Source organism: Hippocampus zosterae, chromosome 19 (assembly GCF_025434085.1).
Source record: "Hippocampus zosterae strain Florida chromosome 19, ASM2543408v3, whole genome shotgun sequence".
Taxonomy (NCBI): Eukaryota; Metazoa; Chordata; class Actinopteri; order Syngnathiformes; family Syngnathidae; genus Hippocampus; species Hippocampus zosterae.
The window spans coordinates 7,638,070-7,651,521 of NC_067469.1; the positions used below are offsets into that span (position 1 = coordinate 7,638,070).

Below are 13,452 nucleotides of genomic sequence, written 5' to 3' on the forward strand. Positions count from 1 at the left end.
CCAAGCCGTAAAATGTCATCTCGTAAAGGTTTGCGAGTTTAATGCTAACGTATAATGCAAAACATCATCAAGTGGCTAATGGAAACTACCGTAGACGTCGTGGTAATTACATAGCAAGTGTTTCATAGTAGCCCAAATGACAATAAGCTTTTAATACTTTATAATTGTGAGTGCTTTAAAAAAAGAAAATGAAGCTTATTGTTAGCCTTCACACACCGCGTTTGTGCAGTAGCCGCAGTGTTGTGAGTTGCACCTAGGGAGCCATAAAAAGAGGAAGGGGAGCCCCCCCCCCCCCCCCCCCACCACACACACACACTCCATTAAGCAGTACGAGAAGGAGCCATCACTTTGTTATTATCCTCCATCTCGCTCATCTCAGACGGGGACCATTTGGTTTGATGAAAGGGGGCAACGCTGAAGGTTCTTCAGATTTCTTTCTGCGCCTGAATTTATAAAGACCGTGCGGGGAAAAAAAGGGTTTGGAGTGCAGCCATCACATAGGAGTGAATATCATGTAAACCTCCAGTGAAGCTGATCATAATGCGGCAGAGTGCTGAGTAAGAATGTTCCACTTGCAAGCTCGGAAGCCTTGAAATCACTCTTTCTTCCACGCTGACGTGTTCATGAGCAAGTGCTCCGATTACGAATGTTTGCCTTGAGTTGTAGGATTTAAAAACTAATTTAAGTGTTCAAAAGATCCATGGTTGATCAATAAGAGCAAATAACGCGGAATTGCGAAGCCCACCGCGCACCGAGCGATGATTATGAATGCGACTAAAGTGTCACAGCTTCTGCAACTAATTTTCCATCAGCGACTAGTGTTTCGAAATGATTACTTCTTCAAAGATCAGTACCTGTCATGGCGGCGATCCCCAAACCCGTTGTTGTCAAGGCTCAGAAAAGCTGAGTCATCCAGGTGGGGCTAGCAGTGGCGTCGCTTAGAGGAGTCAGATGAGGTGGTTTGGGCATCAACTTAAGATGGACGCCTCCCTGGTGAGGTGGTCTGTGCACAACCTAGTCAGAGGAAAGACCCTGGAAAAGGCCCAGGGCATATTGGACAGACTATGGAATACTCCTGTAAACCGGAAGAAGTGGCTGGGGGAGACTGAGGTCTGGGCTACCCCGCTCAGCTTTCTCTTTCATTTCCACCATTTTTATTGTTTGTTTGGGTTTTTTTGTTTTTGTTTTTTAGGAGCTGGAGGAGCGTCTCCGTCAGCACCACCACGCCGAGCTCCAGTCACTGCGAGAGGCCCACCGGCACAGCGTGGAGACCCTCAAGCAGCAGTCGGAGCAGGAGCTGCAGACGCTCCGTTTCGAGCTGGAGGATGAGGGCAAGGCCATGCTGGGTACGCGCAAGCGCTTTGCGTCTGTTAAAAATGGCTACTATGGTTGAGCTGGTTTAATATTTTACATACTGTACACATTTGAATTTTTTTTTTAACGTCCTTCCGTTAAAAAAAAAAAAAATCAAATGAGCTCCAGCCTCCCAAAACGGAAGGTTCCAAATCATGTCAGGTGCGTCCAACTTGGGGTGCTGGGGGGGTGACAGCACTGATGAATGATCCTCCATTAACCTTCACGCTCGCGCACCTAACACCTCAACGCCACCGTCTCACTACCGACGCTCCTTTTTTATTATCCTGCCCTCCTTCTTTTCTGCAGTGTGGGCTCTGTGGCCTGAAATAAGTGTCAAGCTAATAGTGTCTAATGGTGTGTGTTTATCTTCCACATCAAGATAAATCAAGAAGCTTTTCAATAGAATTAAAACCAAATATATTTAAACTAATAGTGCCTAATGGTGTGTGTTTATCTTCCACATCAAGAAGCTTTTCAATAGAAATAAAACCGAATATATTTAAACACCAACAACACAACTTCGAACGAAGGTTTACTAGCTTAAAGCTAATGCATAATGCGAAACGCCATTGTCGTGCTAGCAGAAATGAGCATTGATGTTAGGGTAATAATAAACCTTCAAACAACAACTACTGCAGCTTAGTAGGAGGCGGGCAAGTTTTATGGACAGACGAGTTGTGATCCCCAAGTGGTAATTCGTAGATGGAAGTAATTGAATAATATTTTGAAAAAGTATCTTTTTTTTGTTTGTTTTTCGTCGTCATCATAGCATCTCTTCGGTCGGAGTTGAACCACATCCACGCGTCGGCCATCGAGCACCTGCGACAAAACCACCAGCAGGAAGTGACGGCCGCCAAGAAGGAACTGGAAAAGACGGTGGAGAAAAATCGCCTCCAGGTCCGATCAATGCATTTTAAGTGCCTTGTTTATTTTTATTTATTTTATTTTTTTTAGAACTTTGTGTGCCAGTGTATGTGTGTGTTTTTTTTCCCACCGCTAATTGGACAAATGCCGTTTGCATAAATGTGTTAAATTGGCCTCTGGGCTCTCAGCCTGCATGCGAGCGAGCGGGCGAGCGCTCTTTTGGTTCATGATAATGAGCGTATAGCTTTTAAAAAATCATGCTTCATTTTTTGTCATCACAGCGTGGGCGTTCTTCACTATTTAAAAGCGTTTGAATGAAGGACACGCACACGCGCGTGCGCCGTATGATGCAGTTCTTGCACTGCATGACATTCGATTATGTCCCAAATGAATCGGAGGGGATGTTCAAATTCTTTTTTCACCACAGTGAGACAAAAGCGCTGGCTCATGTCCTCATTGGATGAATAATTAAAGCCTTTTTTTTTCTTATTTAGAAAGATGGCTAAAAAAAAAAAAAGAGCAGGGAAATTGTTGGACGGAGGAAGATGGGGAGGAAATGAGCTCATTAATGTTTTGTGGGTCGGAAAGGAAAGAACAGCCAAAATGGTTCCGATAGAGCAAGCAGATGTCTCATCTGGCAGCACATCTGCTTGGAAAGTCAACTTCTCATTAGCATGTTTGATCACATTGTAAAGAAGTAGCACAAAAGCATTCTTTTTTTAAAATGTTTTTTTTAAACATGTCCATGCAAAACTTAAATTGCTGAAAATTACTGAATGTTTTATCATTTTAAATGTATTTTATTTTGAAGGTCTTCCTTTCATTTATTGATGTTTTTGTTCATGTCATTGTAATAATCCCAAAAATGATTGTAGATCATAAAATGTAATTTAGTGACAAATATATTTGCAGGTACACTTAATTTTTAATTTTATTTTTTTAATTGGTAACCCAGAGAGGCTTTTGTTTCCGGTTAGGAGCGCGAGCTGCTGGGCCGCATGGCCGAGCTGCAGGAGGAGGTGACGCGCCGGAAGAAGCACATCGCTCAGCTGGACCACCAAATCCACACGCTCAACGAGAACATCAGCAGCCTCACCAAGGAGCTGGAGCTCAAAGGCAAGGAGGTGCTCAAGATACGCAGCGAGTCCAACCAGCAGATCAGGTAGCTCGCTGATGCCGAAACTTGACATTTGATTCAGAAGAACGAGCCCAATAAAGCATTTGAGTGCAGTCGAGAGCAAAATGTTTACAGATCTCAAAAAAGGATTTGTCCGACTTCCTGTCAAACTAAACAAAACAGATTACAAGCTAGCTTTGTGCTAACTCCGACGCAAATCGCTCTTGCTAGGCTAACAAATAGATTGATTGTCGCATTGTCACATTTTAATACATTTTTCCACAAAAATCCTGTTTTTATTTTTTTTTATATATGGGTGCTCCGGTTTCCTCCTTCATTCCAAAAACATGCATGGCAGGCTGATTGGACGCTCTAAATTGTCCCTAGGTGTGAGTGTGGGCGTGGATGGTTGTTCGTCTCTGTGTGCCCTGCGATTGGCTGCCAACTGATTCAGGGTGTCCCCCGCCTACTGCCCGAAGATGGCTGGGATAGGCTCCAGCACCCCCCGCGACCCTAGTGAGGATCAAGCGGTTTGGAAAATGGATGGATGGATATTCTGTTGCATCTGTGACGTTCCTGGTGTCAGGCTTCGAAAATCTTCTTTTCTGTCATATGGGAATTCTTCATCAATCTTGCTGCTGGTTAAAAGGCGCGTGTGTGCGCACAGCATGCGTCCATTATGTAATGCGTGTGTGTGTGTGCGCGCGTGTGTGAGAGAGCGAGAGAGAGAGAGAGAGAGAGAGAGAGAGAGCGAGCTAAAAATAGAAAGTAATGAAATAAATGAATGAATGCAGAAGATGAGGAAATGAGTCGTGTTCCTCTGGGAGTGACACCATTTGGAGGAGATATATTGCCCAATATTTAGCTCTAGTACCGTATGGTAAAAAGAGAAACAGTTTTTAAAAAAATATAATTACAATTTCGCTATGCCATTTTTCCATCTGGTGTCTGTATTTCATAAAGCATAGAGTAATTCAAAGTAGAATGTTTAAACTGAATATAAGAAATGACCACGTTAATTCATTGTGACTCCTTCTGGTGTCTACAAGTGCGGAAACCTGAGTTGGTTTTCAAAAAGGATAAAGAATCAGATTGTGCGTCTGTGTGTTGCTCCGCCATTTGTGTTTAAAGATTCATTTCCCATGCCGTGACGGCACATCAAATGCATGGGGGGGTTACGAGAGACATAGACAGCGTTCTTCACCGGCTGAATAGATCATTAGTGAAATGGGTGTCCGTAGGCAACATTGTGTGTTTGTTGTGCTCAGGGCTCACGAGCAGGAGCTACAGAAGCGTCACGAGCGAGACGTGTCGGAGCTGAACGCCGTCCACAGCAGAGAGACGCACAACATGTTGGCCGACTTCAACAAAGCGCAGGAGGTCCTCAAGGATAAGATCTCGGCCCTGCAAATTCTGTACGTGCGCGCCCCTCATACTTCACATTCACTCTTGTCCGTACTCCACGTGCACTGTCATATGATAAGTGTGACGTTTTCATTTTGCTTCCCCGGCAATGTCCAAGTGTAAATAAAGCGCTCACCTTGGAGTTGATGAATGGTTTATCATCAAACGCTTGATATGTTTTTTAAAAAGGCCATCGCTGATGATTTTTGTGCCTTTTCCCGTACGGGAGGCATTTAAATGGCATACTTCTTCAATGTCAGTTTTTAAATCACCATCAACTGTTTCCTTTTTACACAGCAACATTTCACACACATTCATCATCAGCAACTAATCGATTTCTGTCACAGAATGGAGATAAATTCCAATGAAAGGCTGTGAGAGTTCATTTTAATTCTTACTATGAAACCTTTAGCGGGAGTTGTGGTTATTGCTTAACACTTGATGAAAAATTGCATCTAAGCATTTTTCTTTTTCACTTTTGCTTAAAATTATTATTATTTTTTATGTGACAGGCTGGAAGGCACCGAGGAGAAATTCAGGAACAGGGAAAGTCGCCCCGAAGATCTGCAGATGATCGCCGAGCTAAAGGACATGGTGTCCGAGAGGGAATCTCTTGTCAAGAAGCTGGTGGTAGGTCCCTCACAGGGGGTGGGGTGTTGGGGGGCGGGGGGGGGGGGGGTCATTTCTGGGGGTGTGACAGTTAACTGGAATAAATAGATGCTTGACCTCAATTAAACACGTCAATCTTCCCCTTCAGGGGAAATACCGAGTGATGCCACTAGAGGGTGTAATTACCTTCACTATGACATCACGCTAGCATGTGTCTCAGTAGATGCTAGCAAGCACACGTGTAGGGCAGACAAGGCATCCGTGAAGCCGATGTGTGAGATGCTGAGCCGTTTCGTTGCCGCCACTACAGGATGACAAGAAGTTCTACCAGCTGGAGCTGGTCAACCGAGAGAGCAACTTCAACAAAGTGTTCAACGCCAGTCCCAACGTTGGCGTCATCAACCCGCTCATCAAGGTAAGAGCTATGCGGTCGCTGCCCGTCACGGCGCCATCTTGTCATCGCAAACGGTAACAGTTCACAAAGTCACAAATACGTGCTTAATATTTCAAGTTCCAATTATGCTCTCAATTTTTTTTTTGTGCTTTACTTTTTTTGTTTGCTTACTAGCTTACTAACTTTCACTGCTTCCTTATGATACAGTAAATTGATAGCTTTTTTATTGTACTTGTGATATTTATTTTTACTGAACTTTTTGTCTTTATAATTTTCTCATTTTAATACGTGTTTATTTTTTACTTTGTTTTTAATACATTTTGCTTTAGATCATTTCTACTTTTGATACTTTCTATTTTTCTACTTTTACTGGACTGCATTTTGTTGACTTATTCACATGGTTTTTACTTTATTTTTAACATATTTCCTTTTTGATTTTTCCTTTTTTTGCAAGTAATACTTTTTACTTTGAATATGTTTTTATATTTTCTACTTGGTTATTTCTTGACTTTTTAGTTAAAAAAACTAACCGTTTTATTTTGACAAGTAAGACCTTAAGTTTGACATTTTTAGACGTTTTAATACATTTTACTTTACTTTATTCTCCTCCAGTTTTAACATGTTTGAAATTATTTTCAAAGCCTTTTTTTTTTCGCTCTGAAAACCCATCATCCAATCAAATGTTCTGTTCGCGATGAGCGATTTAAATGACTTTGGGGGTTTCGGGAGTGCCATTTTCCTCACCGCATGCTCATCATGGATGCGTAACTGTGTATTTTGTCGTTTTGTGTGTTTGTGTGTGCGCGTGTGTGTGTGTGTGTGTGCGCGTGTGTGTGTGTGTGTGTGTGGCGTTGTGTCCTTCCTGATCGCCTCACTTTGCTTTCCAAGCCATTTGGATGTCGCAAGCCCAACAAGCAGCGCCGGGCTCCAAGTTGGGGGATGATCACATTCCCGTGTCTTTGGGACCTTTCCTCATTTTCCCTTTTTTCTTTACCTTGTTAATTTTGCCTCTTTTGGATTATTTCCACCCTGATTTTTGCTTTGAACCCTCCCCCCTCCTCCCCCTTTGTCCTCCCCGTGCTCCCTCCCTCCTTCCTTTCTTTCTGTGTAGCAAAAGCGAAAGAATGAGAAAGTGGCAGCGAGCAGATTCGGCAGGTCCGCCGGTTTCAGGGTTCTGGAGGCAGCCGGCTCGGGCCCGGTGGGCCCCGGGGGCGGCCTGCAGCCGCAGCAGCAGCAGCAGCCGCCGCCGCCGCCTCCGCCGCCGCCCCCGGCCCAGCCTGGCCGCCTCGAACCTCTTCCCCACTCCCCCCTCCTCCTCCATCACCTCGAGCTGAACGCCAACAAACCTCTTCCCCCACCGCCGACCCCTCCCACAGAACCCAAGAAGTTCACGAGGTGAGAAAGAGAGAGCGAGAGCGTCTCAGGTCCGGTGGGCGGTGGCCAGTCATCAATTATCCAATCACAGAGCTCGATTAGCCCGAAGAACAAAACCTCCATATCTGATTGGCCTTCACTCTCTCTTGCTGCCTTGAGAGGTGTGAAACTTAAAAAAAAAATCTAATTAAAAAATATCTATCATGCAGTGAGTCTCCAGGCCGTTCCATCACTTCAAATGCTGCATTCAGGAAAACTGGGAAACATGACAACCCCCAAATTAAAAGTAAAGATAATAAGTCCCTTTAAAAGATGACGATGAAGTGCAGCTAATAAATCCGTGTAGTTATGTCACATTTCCTCAAATAATGGCCTCCCTCCTAGTAGACGCCATGCCTCCTCTGAAAAAGATTTTTTTAAATTGAAACAAACTGGAACGTGCCGCCAAGGTGTTTTAAAGGACACTGTCTGCGCTTGAAAAATAAACACCTCTCGATGATGTGAAATTACCAGTGGACAAACGAAATGAATCATTTTTAAAAATCTATCCTGTTATCAACTATTTTCAATAAAACGATTGAGGTAAAAATAAATGCCTCCTCTCTCGTCAATGCCAGTACTTACGGCAGTCGGTTAAATGTCGTTTAACCACTCCTTTAAAATGACTGAAATGAATGAAAAAATAATAAACACCTCACCTCACAAACATCTTTTTGTTTCACATAAACACCCAAGAGTTAAGCAAATAGCGTAAATAGTGTAGCCCATGTCGTGGTATCAAGTGAGTCGATTACACCACACCCCAGACTCGTCGTTTTGCATTGGGAGGTGTGAAATTTCCCACTTGCCTTGAAACGCAGCAGAGTGGAAACGAAGACGGCAGCCGAGAAACTGCTCGCCGCGACGTGATTGGATGGTTGCTGTTGATGGGCAGGGTCTGCTCTTTGTTGTGACTTAAAACAGGAGGCATCAAAGAATGGCTTTGGGACGCAAAAGGAGCATGTATGCGTGTATGTTTTTTGTGGTTGTTGTTTATTGCCGTTGTATGTTTTTTGTCGTTTGCTCATCCTCATCTTCACCTCTTGAATGATTTTTTTCCGCTTTCGACGATGACGTCAGCGAGTGGGGGGCGGTGCTCGTTAATGTGCCTTAAAGAGGATCGCTGATCACACAGACGAGCGCATTTGCATGCCCACAAGGACACGCGGCGTCAACAAAAACAAGCGGGTGCATGTGCGTGGTGGTGTTTGTTCCACTGCATGGAGTAACGCTGCCGCTCTGCTGATATGTCTTATCGGGTATTTCATGATAATTCGGGATGTGTGGACAAATGGAAGGGGGAAGAGTGATGAAAAACAAGAAAAAGAGGAAGACATAAATACATTAATTCGTTTTAGGGGGTGGAGCTAAATGAAGTCAACTACTCTTGGTAATGTAAATGCTCGGAGTGCTGGATTATGCCCTCAGTAGTATTACGTTACCACACACACACACACACATGCACACACACTCTTCTCCTCAACACCCAATACACACAAACTCAGCATTGACAGTATGAGGTCACATACAGTAGAACACATCCACTCTGAGTTCATATTTGCCCCAGCGTTGGCTCCACACTCCCCTTTTCTAAATCCGTCAGTCACCTCGTTCATTTTCATCAATCTTTCATTATCTTAAAATAGGACTCGGTGCACGCTAAGGGAATATTTTGAACCCTGAAAAGTTTCAGGAAATGCAAAAATTATGAGCGGAATCATGAGGCAAGTGTGGAGTCATCCATCGTTGATGTTAAACAGAGGTTTATTGCCCTCCGCTGGACAGCCGTTGAACTACAAGACGACACTTTGTGAGCGACGATGTTCAACTAATCACAGATTTGAGATTTTCAACTAGGATTTTTTCCCATTCGTTTGTTTTGATGTAGTTCGGTTGTGGAGTTCATAAATCAATCAAAATATATGGAAATTTGGCGATAAAGATGGAGCAGAGTCACGCATCTGGTGAATCATTATTACTTTGTGTATGTGTTTTTTTTAAATTTATAACATGTAGCATTTCGTACAGTACTCACAAAGATCAATAAAATACAAGGCAAAACGTCCTATTTCAACATAGATTAAAATATTTATTTTATCATTATATCATTAAAAAATACCAAGGTAGCTGAAAAACATTTCTAACTAGTTTCCAATCAAATCTTTTTATTTTTAATTCCATCATTTTAATGTATTACCTTCTTCAAGCCTTATACACAAGTGAAAAACAAAATCAAGAATTACACACACACAAAAAAAGACAGATTAGATTTGCGGCCCACCTACCATTTTCCAGTGGTCCACAATTTCACAAAAAATATATATAATACAGTGTTAAAAATGACATTTGACATGGACCACAAGGTTGGTTAAAAAGGTGAAAATGGGCAGAGTGAGAAGGGAGGGTGTACTTAGAACTTTTACATTACCAAGTACGTAGAACTTTTCTCGATTATTGGAAGATTCAAATAAATGATTAAAAGGATAACACAATTTATCTCATATTAGATATTCTTAACACATTTGGGAGGCCCGGGGATCAACTATATATTTTCATCGATATATTCATATTTACAATTCCCCGCAGTTCTGAAGGTAAAACTAATACACATCAGTATAAGGTAAACATTTTTTTGTGGTCACTTTTCTTCCCTGCAGCCCTCCTGAGACAAAGGACGTCGCCATCGACCTTCCGGACGCTCAGCGGCAAGAGTGGTTTGCTCAGTACTTTTCTTTTTGATTTGACAGCACACATTTACATGCACATGCACACATTTACATGCACATGCACACACACACACATAAACACAAACCTGCAGCCAGAAACACACTAGGATTCAGCAGCATGTCAGCCAAACTTTCAAAAAATGTCTGGATTTAAACTACTACAAAAAAAGAGAGAGAAAGTGTTTGTTTTCTATATTGTTCGGGAAAAAAACTATTCGGGCTTGCTTCAGTTTATGAAATAAATGATTGGCAGCTTGAGGAGATGATGTCATTCATCTTCAGGTCCATGTACTTGTGCGTTCTTTTTCTAGAAGGACGTCTGTGTCTTACTAGTACAATTTTCCCAAAACGAGTGCCACTTTTTAGCACGCAATTAAACTTGACTGGTCAACTCTTGTGGTGTACTGCTATTTGGCCAAACTCGTAGGCATGCCTCACACTAATAATGTCCCGGACTCGACTAGTGGGACCAAAATATCCACTAGTAACATGTGCTTGTCCAACTAGTATGCCAAAAATGTCCTATAAGTGTCCAAATGTCAAAAAGTAATGGTAAAATGTTACTAGGGAGACAGTTATACTTAAAGTCCCTGTAAAGTGAAAACGAGTTTCTTCTAAATTGGATACAATACAGAGAAGATCATAAACAACACTGAAAATTTTGAATGATTAAAAAAAAGATTGCTACACATCTAAAATGTGGATTCTACTTGTCGGCTGTCACATTGAATTTGAATTTGAATTTTTAAAAATGTGTCTGGTTCTTCTGCCATCTCTCCATGACATGCATGCACTCAACGCTACAACGACCCGCTCTAAAGTGGTCAGTCCAAAGTCCTGGTCCACCCACTGGCTATTAAATAAAAAAAATATATATATGTAAGAAAATCCACTCTCTTTGCTCTTTTGCATTTTCCTGCAAGACGTGCGCACACTCGCGGCTGACAATGATGCGCTCTAAAGCGACCGTGCCAGCGGACTGTCTGAAAGGGTCATTTTCGGGGTGTAAGCATCGCTACTTTGCCAACGGCGTGTCAACGAAAGCACGGGGGATGTCATTTAGCTCTGTGTGTCACTCAACCACGCCCGCCCGCCACCCTCTCAAAAATCTGGCACGTTGTCAGCAGTTATCTTCAACCATGCAAGATGTTTTTGAAACGAATTTCCGAATTCACTTTACAAGGTCTTCAAGATGGATTTAAGGATTTGGAGGAAATGCTCAAACGGCATTGGCATCTTGAAATCAAAGATATGAAATAAATGCTCATCATTCAGATTTTCTTTTCTTTTTGGGGAGGGTTTGGGGGGGTTGAGAAGTAGACGTGTGTGGGGTTTAGAAGTCCTTGTTGCTCTTCTCTGTGCGTTCCCCAAAAAAAGAAAAAAAATAATAAGAATAATAATAGGAGTAAAAAAGAAAAGAAAAAGCTGCTTTTCTGTTAGGCGCCAGATTAGTCGGTCCGTTTCAGGGGGCGCCATCCTCGCGATTGAAGAATATGATGATGATGCTGCTGATGAGGATGAGGATGGTGATCTTTTTGGGTAGACTACAAAACTCTTGTTTGTATGCTTGTCTGTCTACACAGATACAATGATGTCTCACTGATTTTAAGAGAAAAAAATAGCGTTTTATATTTATATTATAATGTGTATGCTGAATAAATGATTATTGTGACATTTATTCCTTTTCCGTCTCCTATTTTGTAAATGCAACTGTTTTCACCAGATTTGCCAATGTGAAAATTATTTTTGCTCCTTTCACCACATTTATATTTTAAAATAATCGGATTTAGATTTTTAATAGCGATATAATATGAATTTTCCAGATCATTTTGATAAAACTAAACACTTTAAATGTTAAAAACTATGCGTTTGTGTGAGATTTTAATTCATCTTTACGGCTTTATTAAACATACCAGATTAATCGACTTGCAATTCTAGATATCTGTCGCTAGGGGGAAGCATCACCATTTGTGTTAATCCAAGCACCCGATCTTTGACCCGGAAAATAAACACACGCTGTGGCGAAAACAAATGGCTGCCACCGGAGCCGCCGGTTCCCCGGGCCGACTGGTCCAGTACGTCGTGGTCCGCTCGGATCTGGTCCACAAGCTGTCATGGCCGCTGGGAGCCGTCATCACGCAAGCGTGCCACGCCGCTACCGCCGCCGTCCACTTGCACTACGCCGATGGGGACACGCAAAGCTACCTGGCTGAGCTCGACTCCATGCACAAAGTAGTGCTCGGGGTGAGTCGCGACGAACTCCATCGGACGAGTAATAGATTTCAGCCTACTACAATTTAAAACGTGTTTATCATGGATTTACCTCCTTATAGGTGTTTTACACATTGTTGCATCGCAGTATGTATCATTCGTTGATAACTAATGCCGTTTTTGTTGCTTTAAAAATGTTGAGGCTGTTTTTTTAATAGGCTTGCTGTCGGAATGTTACATTGCGAGTTGTGTCCGTATAATATTTTGATGTTTTTCTTCTCTATTTTAGTAGGAACGTGTTACAAGTGGGGAGTAAAACTAGAGCCGAACCAAAGTCACAACTAAAGATCGTTATTGTTGGGGAAATATTTTTTGTTTTGAACTACGTTATTCTTCTTAAATGTAGGCAGCCTTAACATGGCCTTTTTAAAACCCTGCGACTAGAACATATTAAAGGAGTTAAATTCATGAAGCAAGATTCCATGTACAGGTTTTCGGTTGTGGCCCAAACTCATAAGATATGACGATTGCTGATTTGGACATGCTGAAAGTCACAAGTTGTTTCCACATCAGACTATGAACCAAATTCACACTTCATCTTGTGTCTTTCAGGCTCCCGACGAAGCCGCCCTTTCAGGCTTATCTGAGAGCCTGACCCAGGCTGGTGTGGCCCACAAGCTTTGGATCGAGCAGCCTGAGAATATACCCACTTGTCTGGCCCTGAAGCCATACCCCAAAGAAACAGTGCAGCCGCTGCTCCGCAAGTTCAAACTCTTTAAGTGATCTTACCTGCCCATCAACGTCTCATTGACTCTTATTGGAAAAGCCCGAAAGCCATTGTTACCGCATCCCTGTGACTGGAATATACAAGTTTTCCCGGATAAACTGAACTGTATACATGAACATTGAAAAAGCCGCTTCTTCCCCCTCATGGAGTTGCCCGTCTTAAAATCCCTTACTTTCAGGATCTAATCGCCTTACTCTTAAACATAAAGGGATTTTTAAGAGTATTCCATGTAGCGATGCCACACACGAATAAGTCTTCTTTGAAGAAGCATGATATCGAACAATGCCATCTCGGCCTCTGTCGGAGAGGGGAGAAAAGTGGCAGTAAAACAGGCCAAAGGCCTGATGTCAAGGTGTAAAAGGCAGTTTGCATGGCAAGTGTGGTCAAGCAATAAATCAATTATTTCATGAATGAATACATCTTAATTATTCACAATACATGAAGTATTCTTGTTTTAATTAACGCTTCATTTTATTTAATAAAGATCAATTCAAAAGCATCTCAATCCTGGCCTGACGGGAATGGTAGCGGAACATCAAGAGGGCCGGAAACCAAGTGGGAACCAATAAGA

General features: G+C 42.4%; 2 protein-coding genes and 1 long non-coding RNA gene across 4 annotated transcripts in view; 2 read left to right on the top strand and 1 right to left on the bottom strand.

Moving 5' to 3' along the window:
• Nucleotides 1-11,561, top strand: part of fam184ab (family with sequence similarity 184 member Ab) — a 30,248-nt gene extending 18,687 nt beyond the window's left edge. Inside the window, exons 15-22 of one of the 2 annotated variants that reach the window (XM_052052715.1) lie at nucleotides 1,193-1,346; nucleotides 2,126-2,253; nucleotides 3,198-3,382; nucleotides 4,606-4,752; nucleotides 5,254-5,371; nucleotides 5,661-5,765; nucleotides 6,856-7,139; nucleotides 9,815-11,561. In XM_052052715.1, the coding sequence (XP_051908675.1) occupies nucleotides 1,193-1,346; nucleotides 2,126-2,253; nucleotides 3,198-3,382; nucleotides 4,606-4,752; nucleotides 5,254-5,371; nucleotides 5,661-5,765; nucleotides 6,856-7,139; nucleotides 9,815-9,896 (1,203 nt within the window). In that variant the 3' untranslated portion in view covers nucleotides 9,897-11,561. The remainder of the gene's footprint in view (nucleotides 1-1,192; nucleotides 1,347-2,125; nucleotides 2,254-3,197; nucleotides 3,383-4,605; nucleotides 4,753-5,253; nucleotides 5,372-5,660; nucleotides 5,766-6,855; nucleotides 7,140-9,814) is intronic. The other variant, XM_052052716.1, reaches the window with a different exon arrangement.
• LOC127592222 (uncharacterized) overlaps nucleotides 1-13,452 on the bottom strand; it is a 193,646-nt gene that overhangs the window by 169,117 nt on the left and 11,077 nt on the right. The gene's annotated exons all lie outside the window — the stretch shown is intronic.
• On the top strand, nucleotides 11,900-13,296 carry ptrhd1 (peptidyl-tRNA hydrolase domain containing 1). Its single transcript, XM_052052784.1, has 2 exons — nucleotides 11,900-12,127; nucleotides 12,707-13,296. The coding sequence occupies exons 1-2, from the start codon at nucleotides 11,915-11,917 to the stop codon at nucleotides 12,875-12,877; spliced, it is 384 nt and encodes a 127-aa protein (XP_051908744.1). The 5' UTR covers nucleotides 11,900-11,914; the 3' UTR covers nucleotides 12,878-13,296.